Source organism: Marmota flaviventris, chromosome 9, assembly GCF_047511675.1.
Source record: "Marmota flaviventris isolate mMarFla1 chromosome 9, mMarFla1.hap1, whole genome shotgun sequence".
In the NCBI taxonomy this organism is placed as follows: Eukaryota; Metazoa; Chordata; class Mammalia; order Rodentia; family Sciuridae; genus Marmota; species Marmota flaviventris.
Genome location: NC_092506.1, coordinates 18,526,981 through 18,546,287, shown reverse-complemented (window position 1 = coordinate 18,546,287; position 19,307 = coordinate 18,526,981). Strand labels below are relative to the sequence as shown.

Here is a 19,307-nt window from a genome sequence, read left to right as displayed (position 1 = left end):
AGCTTTTGGTACCAGAAAGTGGGTTGCTGTTCCTGCAATAAAGGTCTGATATATGGAGCCAGCTTTGTGATTGATTGATGGATCAATGTGGGGAGATGTTTGGGAATCATCATAGAAGGAGCCCAGATGGCCTTGAAAAGATGGTGGGTAGAAATATGAACACTGAAAGGTGATGCTGGTGAGGGCTCAGCAAGAGAAGAGTGGTGGAGATGTCATCTGTCTTGGAGAACAGAAATCACTGTGAACACAATGTTCTTGGAAATGTGAATGCTGAGATGCTTGGGGGTAACAGTTCCAGTGGACTGTGAGCCAAAGTCATTGGAGGAAGGGCATCATTTTCTAAAGATTCAGCACCAGAATTGATACAGTGATAGTGGCCTATAGTCTTTCAATAATAATTGATTTTATCAACTCTTCATATGAAATTAACCTTAAGTGAGTTTTTGATATTACAAGTGTGACTTTACTTGTATATATGGCAGATGAATAAATGTGGTTATAATGCTTCTAAGGAGTTTTTCATTGTTTTACAGGTAAACTGCTTTATTCTCTGAAATCAGCATCAATAAAAGAATAAATGGAACATAGAAACAATGAAACTTACTTTGTCCTCTTGGGACTCACACAGAATCCAAAGGAGCAGAAAGTACTTTTTGTTATATTCTTGTTCTTCTACATTTTGACCATGCTGGGGAATCTGCTCATTGTCATAACTGTAATCTTCAGTAAGACTCTGCACTCTCCAATGTACTTCTTTCTTGCTAACTTGTCATTTTTGGACATCATTTATTCATCAGTCATTTCTCCCAATTTGATTTCAAATTTGTTTTTAGGAAAAGTAATCATATCCTTCAAGTTTTGTATGTTTCAGCTTTTTGCAGAACACCTTTTAGGAGGGACAGAGGTCACTCTTCTGTTGGTGATGGCCTTTGACCGCTATGTGGCCATCTGTAAGCCCTTGCATTATTTGCTTATCATGAGGCCATGGGTGTGTGTGGTACTGCTGGTAGTCTCCTGGGCTGGAGGTTTTGTGCACTCTGTATTTCAACTTGGAACTATTTACAGGCTCCCTTTCTGTGGCTCTAATATCATTGACCACTTTACATGTGACATGTATCCCTTATTGCAACTTGCCTGTGTTGACACTTATGTCACTGGCCTCTTAGTGATTGCCAATGGGGGGCTGATGTGCTCTATTTTGTTTCTGCTCTTACTCATGTCTTATGGTATCATCTTCCACTCTCTGAAGCACCTGAGTCAGGAGGGGAGGTGGAAAGCTCTTTCCACCTGTGGCTCCCACATCACAGTGGTTGTCTTCTTCTTTGTCCCTTGTATTTTCATATATGCAAGACCAGCCAAGACTTTCCCCATTGACAAGTCAGTGAGTGTGTTTTACATGGTCATAACCCCCATGCTGAACCCCTTCATCTACACTCTGAGAAACTCAGAGATGACCAATGCTATGAAGAAACTCTGGAATATAAGTCACATGAGATAGGAATCATTGAGTCTCCCACTGCAAAGAGAAACATTTCACTATGAAGCTGTCTCCTTAGGATGCATTATTTATTTCTGACTTAAAAAACTGGTGGTAATTTTCTAAGGCATTTTTATAATCATAATTAAAAATAGATTATAGGTTTTGACCTTAATATATTTCTTCAGTGTATTGCTCATCATGTAATATCTTGTTTATCAAGGTACCTATGAAATTTTGCTGCACATATACTAAGAAGTCAATAGAAATATGCAATCTATTTATGAATAAAATTTTATATTATTACAATTGTATTAATAAATACAATTGAATTGTATTTAATTTTTTACATTCAGTTTTAGTAACTATGACTATCCTTACATTTACTCATTTTCTTTTACTGTCTTGTCCCTCTTTTTTGTATAAGTACGTATGATACATATATTTTATATATATTTTGTGTATATATATATATATATGATTATATATATGTACACATTTTTATTTTTCATTTCACTAGGTCATTTGTATAGATTTATTGATAATTTTTCTTAATGTCTGAGGATTCAATTGTAGACATGTTGACCCTTTAGTCTTAAAACACTCAGCCTTTCCAAAACTCAAGACACTAGTTGCATAATCACAGCACAGTGCATAATCAAGAAGTTGACACCGAGACAATGCTATTACACAATCTACACAGTTCATTTCCACTTTACCGACTGTCCCAATAACATCATCTTTGCGGCAAAAGAGAATACAAGGTCACACATTGCATTTTCCTGTCATATGTAAAGCATAGATTTCTTTCATGGGAAATATTCCTGAGCTTTTTATTTTATTTTATTTTGCTGAATCCAAGTGTCCTCAAGTTGTTTTTCAGGAATTGTCTCTGTAGTTCACTCAATGTCACCTTGAAACTAGCATTTTAATAATAGATTCAGGCAACAAAACACCACATGTCTGTATTATAAACTTTTTTTTTTGCATGTGTGATAAGCTCATAATCCTCTACATGGCTCATGATTAAATTTCAATCTTGAAAAGTATCATGTCACCTTTGAAGAGGTCAGATGACCATCCAGGCCTGCACAAAAGAACACCAGTGCTCTCCTTCTCACTCTTCAAAGACTTGCAGAGAGCATGGCAGTTGTTTGGTGGAATATCCTGTGTTCCTCTTTAGGTTTGTGTGCTGTTCCTTGAAGTTGAGGTTCAGATTATGCCTTTAGTAGGTTTTGCATGTGATCCTGAATTGCTCTTAGATACCATACCTGTGGTCATCACTGTTGGCTGAACAGTTACTTGCAATATCACATTTATTAATTGGCCTCTGATGGTATCTTCTTCTGTGCCTATTCTTGAAAAAAAAAAAACATTTTGAGCCAACTTTGAGTAGACTCTGTAGGCACTTCCTTAAAACAACTTATAGATAATTTGTTTTCCAGGAAATTGGTGGGCACAGTGATGCACACCTACAGTCCCAGCAGCTCAGGAGGCTGAGGCAGGAGGATCATAAGTTCAAATCCAGTCTCAGCATCTTAATGAGGCTCTCAGCAAGAAAGCAAGACCAATCTCAAATTAGAAAATAATGTTTATAGCAGCTCAATTCACAATAGCTAGCCTGTGGAACCAACCTAGTTGTTCCTCAATGGATGAATGGATAAAGAAAATGTGGTATATATACTCAATAGACTATTACTCAGCTTTAAAGAAGAGTAAGATTATGGCATTTGCCAGTAAATGGTTGGAGTTGGGGAATATCATGCTAAGCAAAATAAGCCAACCCCACAAAACCAAAGACTGAATGTTTTCTCTAGTGTGCAGATGCTGATTTACAACAAGGTGGGGGGGGGGGGGCATTTGGGAAGAATAGTTTTACCTTAGATTAGGTAGAGGGAAGTGATGGGAGGGGAGGGGAGGGTATGTGGGGATAGGAAAGATAGAAGAATGAAACAGATATTATTACTGTATGTATATATGTGACTGCATGACCACTATGATTCTGCAACATGTACACTCAGAAAAATGAGAAGTTATATCCCATCTTTGTATGATATATCAAAGTGCATAAATTAATTCTACTGTCATGTATGACAAATTAAAACAAATAAAAAATTTAAAAAAACACAAGAATGGGCTGGGGATATTTTGCTTAGTGGTTAAGCACCCTTGGGTTCAATCCTTGGTCCAAAAAAGATAGGCAATTTGTTTTTTAGGAAATTATGTACAGGTATGTCCATTAGTTAGCTGGTTCAATAGATTTCTCCATTTGTTATCAAGAATGTCTTCCAGATAGAAGAAAGAATAGTGAATTTATGTAATATGTTTATTCTACAAGTCTGAACAAGGAATTTTTAAGGGACGAGTCTACCCATATTTGATCAGCCCAGGTTTTCATATTTTATGTGTTTTTCACTGGTGTTTGCCTGTAAAGGTTTTGAAGTGTCTCCTCCAACATGAATAGCAGTAGGGACGGCTACTGTGTAGGGAGTGTGTTGTGGGTCTGAAGTCTGCAGAGGGAGGCTGGTGGCATTGGGAGAGGCTGAGGCTGGAGGACAGGTAGGAGGAGGGTCCTGTTTCCTTAACTCACATGGTGCAGGATGCACTCTTTTTACTGCCTGTTCTCAGGGTGGTAGGGGCATCTTTGATGACTAGAATTCCACTTGTGTTCCAGGTATTTTAATTTTGACACGAAGACTCACATAAAGAGGAGGCATATTCTTTTTTAAAATAACTTGGAGAAAGAATCATTGATTTTAGTATTTTGCTATTAAACATGGTGCTGACTTTGGGTTTAAGATTCATTCCTTCACTTAATGTTAAGAAAAAAATATACATATATTATATATGTAAAATATACATATCTTTTATATATTTATTTGATAATATAAGTATTTTTCCAAAAGTGATATAGCATTTAACCAATTATGCTTAAGAATCTATTAAAATTTATTTACTATTTTTATTTTGAACTTATTTATGAATATAAATAAAGTTTCAATATTCAATTATACTTGTTCTTGGAATGCTAATTTTGGCCATAATGCAGAAATTGAGAGATTTACCATTATATCTATGTCCATTTTTCTTTCTTTCTAAGCTAGAGACAAAGAAAAATGGTTTTGAACACATTTGACAATAAAAAAATAATTAATGAGAAACACTAAGAGATGGAAACAAAGAAGTTGATCTGTTGGATATTCCCTGCTTCTATGTCCAACTGTAAATACATATGTACCTAACACCTGATCACCTAAATATGCAAAAGAAATATTAGGTCTTAAGGGAGAGACAAACTAAAAACTCTAGTATAATAATAGATGATGAGGACTTATATTGCCTACTTTCATTAATGGACAGTTCATGTGGACAGAATATCAACTAAGAAACCTCAGACTTCAAGTACACTATAGACCAATTGGACTTAACAGATATTTGTAGAACATTTCCTACAACAGCTGCAGAATTTGTGTTATTTTCATCAGCACACAGAACATTTTCCAGGATAGATCATAAATTAGGTCACAAAAGAAATCTCAGCAGATTTTTGAAATATCAAAATTATGCCATATCCCTTATCTGACTATAACAAAATAAGAAGTCAACAACAAAGGGAACTGTGGGAATTGTGCAAACACATGAAAATTAATCAACCATGCTCTGAAACAACAAATGAATTAATGAAGATATAAAAAGGGAAGGAAAACTTTCTTGACACAAAAATTGGCTCAGAACATATATAAACATATGGGATGAAAAAAAAAAAAAGCATCACTAAGAGGAAAGTTTAGAGCTAGGGATGCAGCTTAGTGTGAGAGCACTTGCTTGGCATGTGCAAGGCCCTGGGTTGGGTCCCTAGCCTTGAAGACAAAAGCAAAACAAGGAAAGTTTATACCAATGTAAAATTGAATGATTTCAAAAAATAAAAATCACAGCATGAAAAATGTAATATTTAAAAAGTTTGACAAAATAAAGTTCTTTTGAAAAGTTAAAATAATTAACAAAGTTTTAATCAAAGCAAAGACGACTCAAATAAACAATATCAGAGATGAATAAGAAGATATTGCAACTGACACCACAGAAATATGGAAGATCATTAGTGATTCTTATAAGGAAGCAGCACACATGGACAAATTGCATATAGAAGACACAGATAAATTCCTGCGCACATATAATAATAAGATTGAAAATTGAAGAAACAGATCTAAGTTAAGCAATATTGAGTACCAAAACTCTGTCAGAAATAAAAAATCACCCTAGGAAAAAATAAATCGTAGGACTGGATGGCTTGATTGTAGAATACTATCAAATTTTGGGTGTGTGTGTGTGGTGGTACTGAGGGTTGAACCCAGGGGTGCTTAACCACTGAACTATATCCCCAGCCCTTTTTATTTTTTTTAATATTGAGTCAGGGTCTTGCTAAGTTACTTAGGGCCTCTCTAAGTTGCTGAGGCTGACCTTAAACTTGCAATCCTCATCCCTCAGCCACCTGAGTGGCTGGGATTACAGGCATGCACCATTGCACCTGGCTCTACCAATCTTTTATGGAAGAACTAATGCTTATTGCTCTCTGTTCCAAAAACTTAAAAGGGAAATATAATTCTTCAGACTCATTCTATGAGACCAGCATTACCCTGGAATTTGGATTTTTTTTTTCTTTTCAAATGAGATATGTTTTCACAGCACTTGAGAGTCAGCTACTTTTTCTTGGCAAGACCAAGTCCTTTTCCTCTAGGGATTGTTCAAGGGAGAGACCTGTTCAGGAGAGATTACTTCATTTGAATTCATTCCAAATATGCTAACAAGCTAATCTATTAGAAATAGAGATAATATAAAAAAAAGTCTCAGATGCTATCTGCACATTTAAGTGGAAGGATTATTTTCCTGATAGAATGATCCAAGAGATTCTGAAAACTCAAATTCTCCTCAAACTAGAACATGTCTTTTGTTAACATCTAGCCCTCTTGTTATAGTTGTGGCTGCTCACAGAAATTTCCAGATGTTCTTGGTTTTCTGGGAGTGAGATTGTACAGATATGGGAACATGTTTTAATTAGGAAGGAACCGAACTTATGAAGATGCTTTTGATCTTCAACAATAGACTGAGGCGTTCTGCTTCTACCTATGAAAAAACTCCATCATCAGCTTTTTAATGAGGTTACATCTCAGTCTCTGCTGTAGTAAGTAGGTAGTGCTGAATAAGTAGGAAATTAATTTTCATAAACACTCAAATTCAATCCTTTTGTTTTCTTCACAATAATTGTCTAAAATAGATAAAACTATCATGTAACTAATTTTAGTGTTGTTTGACTTTTTGTTTAATTGTCATCAAATAATGTGTTCAGCCAAGTTAATTTTTACTAATTAGATCAAATTTGGATGCATTATTATTATATATAATAGTGAGATTCATTGTGATGTATTTGTGAGTGAACATAACATAATTTGATCAATTTAATTTCCCAGTACCATCCTTTTCCTCCCCTCTTCCCTCCTCTACCTTCTTCAATTGTACTAGTCTCCCTTTTATTTTCACGAGGTCACTTTTCTTAAAAATAGTTTTTTTTTTTTTTCCTAGCTTCTACATATGAGACAGAACATATGACCCTTGATCTTGAGTTTGGCTTATTTTGCTCAACATGATCCTCTCCAGTTCCATTAGTTTTCCTGAAATTATAATTAGGTCAGTTTTTTAGATAGTTTTGCAAACATAGCATGTTATTTTCTATGAAGATGTTTTTCCAGCAGATGAGAATATTCAACTATGTTTTTGCAATAAATACAGACATTTAAAAATGTTTTTATATTTAAGGTATTCACTTGGATACATTTATACTTCCCTGAGAGACTGAGATAATGGGAAATTTTGGAAATACGTCTGTTATAGCCACTTGATACTATTTATGGATCCACTGACTGGCCATATATTATCATGTGTTCTATGAAGAATCATAAGTCCATGAGACACTGCAAGCACCCTAGTAAATGAAGCATTGAGTTTTGGAGCAAGGACAAGACCCAAGTTGTAAGTTCTTGGAACAACTGCAAATGAAAACTCATTGAAAAGTCCTGTGATCTATTGAAATACAGCAAATATCTTACAGGTCATTTATTCTCAAAGGAGGTATTTGAATTGGGAAAATTAAGTTGGCAAAACAGAAATTAATTAAAATGTACCAAGTATATTTGGTTAATGCTACAGCCTGATTAATATTTATTTTTCATTTTGCCAAATGACAAGTGATACTTGTTACATGTATAAGCAATAATCAAATGCATTTATTGCTTTAATTTATGATATATTTTTTATGATGTGTAAACAAAAAAAGTATAATTATTTTTAGAACATTTGGATTAATGACTTTAAAATTGTACATCATACCAAGCATGTCAGAATGTAAGGGAACAAATGTCTGTTATTTCCCCGAAGCATATAGGAGCTTTTATGGTCAGTCTTAAAATTATCCCATCAAACATCATAGTACATGGGTATAGAGAAATCCATACTCAGGCAAATACCTCTTTTACTGTCATCTGTTATAGTAAAGAACTATATATGGCAATTTTAAATTATAAGAGTATCATTTTAAAGAGCCATTTTCTTTAAAACTGTATCAAATTAATTTTTATGGTATAGTGTTAATTTCATGGTTTAGATGGAAAGTATAGTAATATTATTTTTTCAGTGTTTATAGTATCAAATCTTTAATAACTTAAACTATACATTTATGTGGTTCACATAGCATAGCATATTTTTATCATTCACATAATGTATATAGTATAGTTTGGACACTCTGTTTTTACTGCATGGTCTATAGAATATTTATCCTTGTGAAATTCTGCATTGACAATTAATGAGAGTAAATACACCAAACATTGTAAAAAGTAAAAATGAAACAAAAATAATTGAACAAGGACTACTTTATACTCTTGTGTTTTTCAAGATATGCCTTTATTGGTCCTTAGCTTTGACATCCACACAATTCCTGAATCAGAAAGAAGCACTAATGTAAAGAAGACATGTAGAAGGTTCATCACAGCTGGATTCTAGAGAAAGCTCATCTTCACATGTTCTCCCCACTACTAAATCCATGTGAGCTACATCCTCTCACGTGCTTTCTGTCTAAGTATATTCCTGCACAGGTAAATATTGCTAATACTTATATATAATGTAATAGATAATTCCTTAGACATGTATTTTTATCTTATACCCCAAAATGTGTTCATAAGTTACACGAATACTGTTCTTTAAATCCTGAACTTGGTCAATTATTCTTATTGGATTGATCCGGAGTCTAATTTATTTTGATTCAATGCTCACAGTGAAATTTTGAAAAATATTAATAATACCTCTCATTCATTTAGATTTTACCGGGTACCCAACAGCACTCACTTCAAGTAACTTACATTTCATAAAAATACCCCAACAGGTAGGTTTATGGGTATCCCTATCCTAAAAATGATGAAACAGAGGCATAAGGAGGTATATTCAGTTGCCCATGCTCATGTGGATAGCAGGTGGATGCAATTGGGATTGCTCCAGAATCTACATTATTCACCAAGGTGCTCTGCTTTCTCTCCATGAATGTCTTGGATCCTATGTTGATAACCACTGAATGAGAAATTTAGTCATTATTTAGTCACAATACTAATCACAGCCTACATACCACTGGCTAGCACTTTTAAATAGTGATAACCTTGAGGATTTAATTTTATTATACAAATCTTAGAGTTGAAAAGAATAAAAAGTATAAGTAAAGGTAGGTTCAAAACATTTATAGTGTTGTAGTTAGACAGGAAAGAATTCTGATTTCATGTAGTTCAGTCTCTTCATTTTCCAATGTGAAAATGGAAACATATTTGTAATTTCATTAAGAAAAATGACGAAAATTCATGCCTTACCAAGCTTCTCATTCCTTCCAGTGTGCTGCCTTCTGGAATCTACACAGTGAAGTTCTATTTGTGAACACTGACTGTACTAAGAAACATTAGATATAAAGCCTTACCTCACTGTTCTCTTACTTTTCAGTTTCTCTCTTCTTCCTTACCACCCAGTTCACACCAAGAATTATGAAACAAAGATGTACTAGTAGCTGATACAGTAGTTGGTGATGGTGACACTGAAGGGTTAGTTCAATAAAATTAAAAATATTTGTTAAAGGGCTGGGGATGTGGCTCAAGCGGTAGTGCGCTCGCCTGGCATGCGTGCGGCCCGGGTTCGATCCTCAGCACCACATACAAAGATGTTGTGTCCGCCGAGAACTAAAAAATAAATATTTAAAAAAAATTCTCTCTCTCTCTCTCTCTCTCTCTGGTTTAAAAAAATATTTGTTAAAATCAGGATAGTGTATGTAAAAGTGTACAGAATTTGACAGAGGTAAGAATAGATACAGAATTATAGCTCTATGTCAAAAACGTTGACATTCAGAGCCCAAAGAAGTAATTGGTACAAGGGGAAATGTATTCTATCATTTTTGTAATTATTTGATCTAGTTCAAGTCCATTTTTGAAATTTAATGAGCAGGTATGAGGATTGAATGTCATTGAGACATGCACAGTGGATGTCTAATGGTGCACTATTAGAGTATTGAGCTAGATTCTTCAGAAGAGGTGATACTTTCAGTGCTACATGTATCATTTTGTAATGTTATTCCCCATAAATAAAACTGACTCAAAGTACTAACTCTACATCAATACGTATATTTAGGATTTATGCCAACACTATAGGGTAGGTTTCTTGAAAGCAGAAAGTCTTTTCTTGTTCATGATAGCTGTCTTTTGTGCCAAGAAGATGATTGAAAGAAGATATTAAATGTATGAATGACAGTGGTGCCTCTATCTGCTCCTCTCCATAGAGACCCACTGAGATCTTAAGATAGAACCTCTTATTCGTAAGTCCAACAGAATCATCCAAAGGGAAATACAATTGTCAAGAGAAGGTCTACTGGACTCCTAGGAAGAGGACCTCAACAGATGCTTACTAAACGTTGACAGGCAGAAAGATGAAGATGTGCTCTATGACAGAGGGCATTCATGGTCCTGTTCACAGTTTCAGGAAGGTCATGTCCTCCTGAGCTCTCAACTCTGATAGAAGCTTTCATGGGAAAGTAAATGGGAGAAAATAACAATGTCACAGAATTTGTCCTTCTGGGCCTCACCCAGGATCCTGATGGACAAAAGGCATTATTTGCCATGTTTTCACTCATCTACATTGTGACAATGATGGGCAACCTGCTCATTGTGGTGACTGTCATTGCCAGCTCCTCTTTGGGCTCCCCCATGTACATCTTCCTTGCCTATCTGTCACTCATGGATGCTCTTTATTCCAGTGCTATCTCACCCAAGCTGATTACAGACTTACTCTGTGATATAAAGACGATTTCCTTCCCAGCATGCATGGGCCAGCTCTTCATAGAACACCTATTTGGGGGGGCTGAAGTCTTCCTTCTGGTGGTGATGGCCTATGATCGCTATGTGGCCATCTGTAAGCCACTGCACTACTTGAGCATCATGAATCGAAGGGTTTGCATCCTCCTGTTGGTGGTGGCCTGGGCGGGAGGTTTTGTACACTCTGTGGTTCAGCTTGCCTTTGTGTACAATCTCCCCTTCTGTGGTCCCAATGTCATTGACCACTTCATCTGTGACATGTACCCATTATTGGAACTTGCATGCACTGACACCTACTTTATAGGTCTCACTGTGGTTGCCAATGGTGGAGCAATCTGTATGGTCACTTTTATCCTTCTCCTGATCTCCTATGGGTTCATCCTAAACTCCCTTAAAACCTACAGCCTGGAAGGGAGGCGCAAAGCCCTGTCCACCTGCATCTCCCACATCACAGTGGTTGTCCTCTTTTTTGTTCCCTGTATTTTCATGTATGCTAGACCTGTTTCCAACTTTTCTATTGATAAATCAGTGACTATAGTTTATACTGTTATCACTCCCATGTTGAATCCTTTAATATATACTTTAAGAAATGGAGAGATAAAAAATGCTATGAAAAAACTCTGGTTTAAAAGTTAACTACAGATCGAATAAGAATGCTCCCTGCTCAACATGATGCTAATTCTAACGTAACAAACAGGCAGTAAATTTTGCTAAAGGGTGATATAGTCAAGTCTCAATGGATGCTTCTCTTTATTTTTACAAAACCAGAGTACATTATTCTTTCTGATTTAAATCATACTAATAGAGACTATCTGGAAAATGAAAAAAAAAAAACAGGCTTGTCTTATTACAAGTACAGGTAAAACTAAAATTTGTTCTTTATCCTATAATTTTATTTAATTGTTATTCTATCATATTATTATATCATCTTAGAATACTATATTATAATTTTACATATATCCAATAATAAATGAAATTCATTTGTAAATTGTGTAGTGTCTCACTTCTAATATCTTTGACATCATTGAAACTACTTTTGTGCGCATTCCTGATAGCATTCCTCTCTCCCAAGAAGTAAATCCAATGCTACATTTTTGTTTAATCATTTTTTATTATTTTAATTTTTTTGTTACATCACACACCAATATACATCTTGACTTAATCAAACAAGTATAAACTCTAACCCCCTTCATTTCAATCTCTGGCACTCCCTGCTCCCCACCTGCGGTTCCCTCCCTCCACTCTACTGATCCCTCTTGAATCCTTTTATAGCTATTAAAACCAGCTTAATTTTAAATGTACATTTTATTAAAATATAACATTTATATTTTCTCATTATTTATATTTATTAAAATTGCTTTATAATAGAACACAGTTTTCTCAAGTTTCTTTATATGTACCATGCTAACTTTCTTAGATATGATCCTGTGGTTTAGTCTCATCATTTCCCGGCTGAGTCATCCCCTGTGTGAACATGTAATGGGTTATGCAGCCCGTTCAGTCATCTGATACCTGGATTTCCTCTTTTTCTTTCACACATACTTTCTATGGCATCCTGATTGAAATTACATTTTGTTTTCTAGGATACTTATACATTCACTTTTATAGGTGATTGCATGTTATGATTTACTTTGCCATTCCTCGTTTTATTTTTTACTTCTTTTATTTTCATTCTTTTAAAATACTAATTAAAAATAATACTATGTAGACTATGCTATTTGATTTCAATTTATTACATATGCCCATTTTTAGTTTAATAGTTTTACTTTTAAAAACAGAAAGGAAATCATAATAGATAATAATCAACATTAAAAATATTAAAACCAGAGCTCATATGAAATGATAAACTGTAGAATAAACCTCCCCATCCCTCACTGGTCTTCCAGGGCTACTCCCAGATGCACACACTGGACTGTATTGCTAAGGCTCTTCAAGAATTTGTTCTTAACAAATATGAGCATATTTAGATAGAGATATGAGTCATATTTTTCCTGTGTAGGAAAGTTTGCACTGGGTATGGTGCCACATGCTTGTAATCCAAGTGACTTGGGAGACCAAGGCAGGAGGATCACATGTTCAAAGTCAACCTCAGCAATTTAGCAAGGCCTTAATAAGCAACTTATTGTGACATTGTCTCAAAAAATAAAAAGTGTTGAAAATGTGGCTCAGTGGTTGAACCTCTCTGGGTTCAAATCTGTGCACAAAAAAAAATTTCATTTATTTCTCAACTTCTTGAAGATCTAGTTCACAGATCTCATTTTCTATTTATTTTCAGTTTTCCCTTTTCTGTGTAATATTCCCTTAAAAAGATATATTCAGGGTGATGTGTTCAGTGTTCTTTAGGTTCTTCAGGTTGTTACCAAATACTTCCTATGACAAATAATTATACAAGAAAAACTTTTAAATATATCTAAGTGAGTTCCTAGGAATTAGACTGTTACATACATATTTAAAACACATATTTAAAATGTTGATCTTCAGAGTTATTGACAAAATGCCACCCAAGATAAGCTACTGCCTAGAATCTATGAGAATATTTGTTCATCCATATTCTCAAAAACTGTGCTTCAAAGACAGTTTTGATATATGACAATTTGATTAAAGTTTTCAATTGTGTATTTTAATTGAATTAGATAAATTTAATCCAATTTGAACATAGTTTTACATGTTTAAAATAATTCATATTTTTTCTATAAATTGGCTATTAATGACTTTTATCTATTTTCTGTGATTGCCAGTCATTTGCAAACTAATAATTTTTATGATTTAATTATATATGCATACTTTTATCACTGCAAATATAATTATTATTTTCCATGTTGTGATTCATTTTTTATGTTTTATGCCACTAAATAATATCTGACTGTGTAGCAATAATTCTGTATTTCTATAGTTAAGTTGATCAATATTTTCTTTGGTCTTTATATCTTGTTTGGAAGGGTTTTTCTCATTTTACATTTTTTTTGTGTGTGTGTGTTTGTGGATTGAACCCAGGGCCTTGTGCATGCCAGGCAAGTACTCTACCAACTGAGCTACATCCCATCCCCTCATTTTACTTCTACCAAAATATTCTTTCACATTTTTAAGCATATATTTTTAGAATTTTTGTGATTTATATTTTATGTTTATATGTTGGTTCCATTTGGAGTTTATTTTGATACAAGGAGTTTACTAAGGGATTGAGTTTCAGTTATTTTTTTTCTAGATGGAAATTTTTATAGGTGTATAATTATTTTTCCCAATGTTTCAAAATCCAACTTTTATTTTATTCTAAAACTTGTATATGTTTGGATCAAATGAAGTCCTTCATTCTCTTTTACTGATCTCTCAATCTCTGTTCATGAGTGTGTGTGTGTATATATATATATATATATATATATATGTGTGTGTGTGTGTGTGTGTGTGTATAAAAGCATGCACACATATAGGGCTATATATTGGCAATATACCTTTCCCAATTAGAAAGAATTATTTGCATTGTTTCCAGATGTTTGAGATTATGACTAAAATTGTTTTAATATAATATGTATATCGATGTGTAGGTTTTCACATAAACATAAGTTTTCATTATATTTGGGTAAATAAGAGAAGAGCTATTTTATGGTAAGAGTATGTTTGATTTTGTAAGAAACTGCTAAACTATATTCTAAAGTAAAGCCTTTTGATTCTCAGGTATCAACAAATGATATTTAAGTTCTCTCCATCCTTATCAGAATGTGGTGGTATTGAACTTTTTAAGTGTAGCCATTATCATTGGTGTGTATTGATATCTTGTGGTTTTAATTTTTATTTTTGAATGACTAATAATATTAAACAACTTTTAATGTGCTGCATTATGAATTATATATCTTCTTTGGTTTTTTGTCTCTTATTCTTTTGATTTTTGAGTTATTTATTACTACTGAAAGTTGAGTTTATTACATATTCTGGAAATAAGTCCTTTCATAAGTTTTATTATTTGCAAATAGTTTGTCCCCATTTGTGACTCACCTTTTCACATGCTCTCAAAAAAATGTGTAAGCAATGGAATTCATCATTTTTTATGGAGTACATACAATACATACTCTATTGTTGATCGTGGTTTTATTGTCATATTTAGGAAAACTTTGCCTAACTCAACAAAGTTTTTCCCTTGATATTCATCCCTTTAGATATGTTATAGTTTTAGAATGTTTAAGTCTATAAGCCATTTTGGGCTAACTGTTGGTTATGTTGTGAAGTGTTAATCAAAGTTCATCTTTTCAAATTAATACAATTATTACCTAACTGATTATTGAAAGACTGCTGCTCTATTTTGAGTTGCCTCTGCACTTTTGTTTCACCCACTGGATGTGTGTGTCTATTTCTGGACTATCTGTTCTGTTTCAGTAACCTATGTTTGTCTCATCTCCAACATCACACTTCATGGTAGGTATGGAAATCCAGTAGTGCAGGCCTTCAACTATGTCCAAGCCACTGGGATTAAAGACATATACCACAATGCCTGGTTATTCTAGTTCTTTTGTTTTTCCAGGCAATTTTTTTAATAGGTTTGTCAGTTTCCTTCAAAAACTTGAGTTGTTATTTGGAATTTCTTTGAAGAATAGATCAATTAGAGGAGATCTGAGACCTTGGGAAGTCTTCCAATTTGTTGCTGTGGCTGATTGTAAGTCCTTTGGGTATAGACTGGGGAGTGAAATCGCTGGGTCAAATGGTGGTTCAATTCCAAGTCCAAGGAATCCCCATACTGCTTTACAGATTGGTTGCACCAATTTGCAGTCCCAAGAGCAATGTATGAGGATGCCTTACCCCCCACACACCTTCACCAACACTTATTGTTGTTTGTATTTTTCATAGCTGCCATTCTGACTGGTGTGAGATGAAATCTTAGTTTTGATTTGCATTTCTCAGATGTAGAATAGTTTTTTTCATATATTTGTTAATCGGTTGTGTATCTTCTGTTTACCGGTGATGAGTCCTTGCTTCCTGAAATGCTGAAGTATAACACCAGAGAAGCATGCTGAGGCAAGTGTAGAGTGGAAAAGTGGAAGGCTTTATTAAAGGACAGCAGAAAAGACTTCCTCCTGGAGGAAGAAGGGCACCCAAAAAAAATCCCAGTGGCTCTGGAGGCTGAGGCAGGAGGATTCCAAGTTCAAAGCCAGCCCCAGCAACTTAGTGAGGCTCTAAGCAATGTAGTGAGAACTTGTCTCAAAATTAAAAAAAAAAAAAAATATATATATATATATACACACACACACACACACACATATATATATACATATATATATATATATATATATATATATATATATATATATATATATGGGTGTGTATATATATAAATGGGCTTGGGATATGGCTCAGTGATTAGGCAGCCCTGAGTTCAATCCCTGGCACAAAAAAATTTGATTAATATCATTCTCCAATTCCCCTGATATTCCTTCCTGCCCCCCACCCCTCCCTCTACTTCTCCTTTCATTATTGTGTTTCCAATTCACTTAGACAAGACCCAAGTCTTTTCTCTCTAGGAAATTATTGTTCAAGGGAAGAAACCTGTTCAGGAGAGATTATGTCATTTGAATTTGTTCCAAATACACTAACAAACTAATCTATTAAAAGTAGTGATGATGCTCAAGGTCATAGACTGTATCTGCACATATAAGTGGAAATATTATTCTCATATTAGAATGACCTGAGAGGTTTTTGAAGCTCAAATTCTACCCAAGCTGGAGCATGTCTTTAGCTTCTGTCTTGTCCTTGAGACAAAAAAAAATATATTTTTTTGGTTATATCCATTATTGCTTGCTTAAGTTTGTGGAAGGGCTCAATTTCCTGGAAATAGAATGAGTAGACACAAGGGAATATGATTTTAATTAGGAAAGAATGGGCCTCAGGAAGGTGCTATTTGAGTGACTTCAAGATTGAAGAGTTTTGCCTCTACATGTGAGAAGCCTCCTGCATCAGCTTTTTTTTAAAAAATATTTTTTTAGTTGTTGATGGACCTATACTTAATTTTATTTATACACGGCACTGAGAATTGAATGGAGTGCTTCTCACAGGCTAGGCAAGTGCTCTACCACTGAGCCACAACCCCAGCCGCCCAGCATCAGCTTTTCCATGAGGTCAAATCCCAGCTTTTGACCTGTTAGCCGCAGAACCTAACAGGCACACAAATTACCATAAATCCTCAAAGTAAAGAGCCTTTTATATACATCACCATAATTGACTGAAAACTCACATGACTAATTTTAGTGTTGTTAAGCATCTTTTGTTTATTTGTACCACCAAGAATGTGTTTGGCCAAGTTAATTTGCACTAATTAGATCAGTTTTTTAGACAATCTTGTAAACATAGCATGATTATTTTTCTATGAAGATGTTTTCCCAGCAGGTGAGAATATTCAAATGCCTTTGTCCAAAAAATACTGACATTATTTTTAAATATTTTTATATTTCAGGTATTCACTTAGATAAATTTACATTTCTTTGAAAGCCTGAGATAATGGAGATCCATGGAAATATGTCTGCTCTAATCACTTGGAACTATTCATGGATCCACTGAATAGCCATATATTATCATGTCTTCATGAAGAGTCATGGGTACATGAGGCACCTGCTGGCACCCTCACTGATAGAAACATTGATTTTTGGAGCAAGGACAAGACCCAAGATGTAAATTCTTGGAACAACTGAAAATGAGTATTTGTTGAAAAGTTCTGTGATCTACTGAAATACAGAGAATGTCTTACAGTTCAGGCAGTATCTGAATTGGGAAAATTAAGTTGGGAAAACAGATATTATTCAGAACACACAAAATACGTATTGTTTTAGTGTTATAGCCTAATAAGATGTTCATTTTTCATTTTGACAGAAAAGTGATACATGTTACTTACATAGCAAATAATCCAGGGCATTTATTACTTTAATATTATATTCAACATGATGTTAGAATTATAATTATTTTTAAATTTATTTGAGTCAATGAATCTAAAATTTCATATCATGTGAACTGTGTTAGAATGTAAAGGAACACATATCTAATTATGTTCTGGAAGCACACAAATCATTTATATGTTAATCTTAAAATTATCCAAGCTAACATGTTAGTATGTATAAAGAAACAGGGAAGTACCTCATCTACCATCACTAGACTTATACAACTGCTAAAGTACTAACTATATGGGGCATTTTAAAATTATGGAATCATGTTATGTATGTATGTAAATGTGCCAAAAGGAATATTTCCTTTATGCTTATGCAGAAAGCACCAATCAAAATAAATAAATGAAAGAGTAAAAGGAATATCAGTAGAGTAGAAGAGGGAGAAAAGAAAGGAAGAATGGGAGGAAAAGGGATGTGGAATGGGGATTAAAATAAAATTTCTTTTATATATAATTTTATCAAAAGGGACCCAAATACTGTGTGTGGTTATGGGGATGTAATTTTTTAAAAAACATTATTTTACAGAAAAAATATAAGACTATCATTTTAAGAAGCCATGTTTTTAAAAATTCTGTTAAATTATGTTCATTTTCCTAGAAAAGAGTTTACCTCATGGTTTAAGTTGAAAGAATAATAACAATTTTTTTATCATTCAATAGTGTACACTATACAATATAGTGCAAATAGTCTATTTTAGCCCATTATGTAAATAATTAACCTGGCTAGTAGACTTTTCCTGGTGAAAGGCTATATTGATAATTAGTGTGAGAAAGGACACTACTCATTCAAAAAGTAAGATGTAAAACAAAGAGAACTGGACATAGACTGCTTCATACGCTTCCATTCTTCAGCAAGTGAGCCTTTGCCAGTCTGCAGTTTCAACAATGACAGGACTCCTGAATCTGATGAAAGAAGTAATGGGAGGGAGAGGTGTAGAATGTTCATCACAGCTGCTTCTAGGGAAAACTCACACTCATTCTGCACACGTCCATGTGAATGTGAATCCATGTGAATGCCCTTACTTGCTTCTAGTCTAAATATGTTCCTTCACAGGAATATTGTGAATATTGCTGGTATTTACTTATATACAATAAAATCTATAATTCCTATGACATACAATCTTATCTTATACCCCAAAGTGGTCTATGAATTACAGGTATACCCTTCTTTATACCCTGGACTACGTCATTAATTCTTATTGGATAGACAGAGATTCCAGCAATTTTCTTTTGATCCAGTGCTCACAGTGAAGCATTCAGAAACATTAATAACAGCTATCGCTTTTTAGATTTTGTAAGTTTCCAATAGTGCTCCAGGACTCCACATGTAATTTTTAGAAAAAACCACTGGTAGGTAAATGCTATGGGTATCCCCATTTTAACACTGATAAAATGAAGGTACACTGAGGTATATTCAGCTGCCCACAGCCACATGTACTGCAACCCAGGGACTGTGACTCCAGAGCCCACATTATTCACTGGGCTGTGCTCTCTTGGGTCCTAGCAAGGCTACAAGGGATGAGGA

General features: G+C 34.3%; 2 protein-coding genes across 3 annotated transcripts; both read left to right on the top strand.

Annotated features, from left to right (window-relative positions):
• Window positions 1-574: 574 nt before the first annotated feature.
• LOC114093745 (olfactory receptor 4A47-like) lies at window positions 575-1,498 on the top strand. Its single transcript, XM_027936639.2, has one exon. It carries the CDS (start codon window positions 578-580, stop codon window positions 1,496-1,498), a length of 921 nt encoding a protein of 306 aa, XP_027792440.2. The 5' UTR covers window positions 575-577.
• Window positions 1,499-10,587: 9,089 nt separating this feature from the next.
• Window positions 10,588-14,592, top strand: LOC114093687 (olfactory receptor 4A16-like). 2 transcript variants are annotated; one of them, XM_071617096.1, is made up of 2 exons: window positions 10,588-11,494; window positions 14,558-14,592. In XM_071617096.1, the coding sequence occupies exons 1-2, from the start codon at window positions 10,588-10,590 to the stop codon at window positions 14,590-14,592; spliced, it is 942 nt and encodes a 313-aa protein (XP_071473197.1). The 2 variants fall into 2 exon arrangements, with proteins under 2 accessions (XP_071473197.1, XP_027792358.2); XM_027936557.2 differs by lacking the exon at window positions 14,558-14,592 and having other exon boundaries at window positions 10,588-11,499.
• Window positions 14,593-19,307: the final 4,715 nt, after the last annotated feature.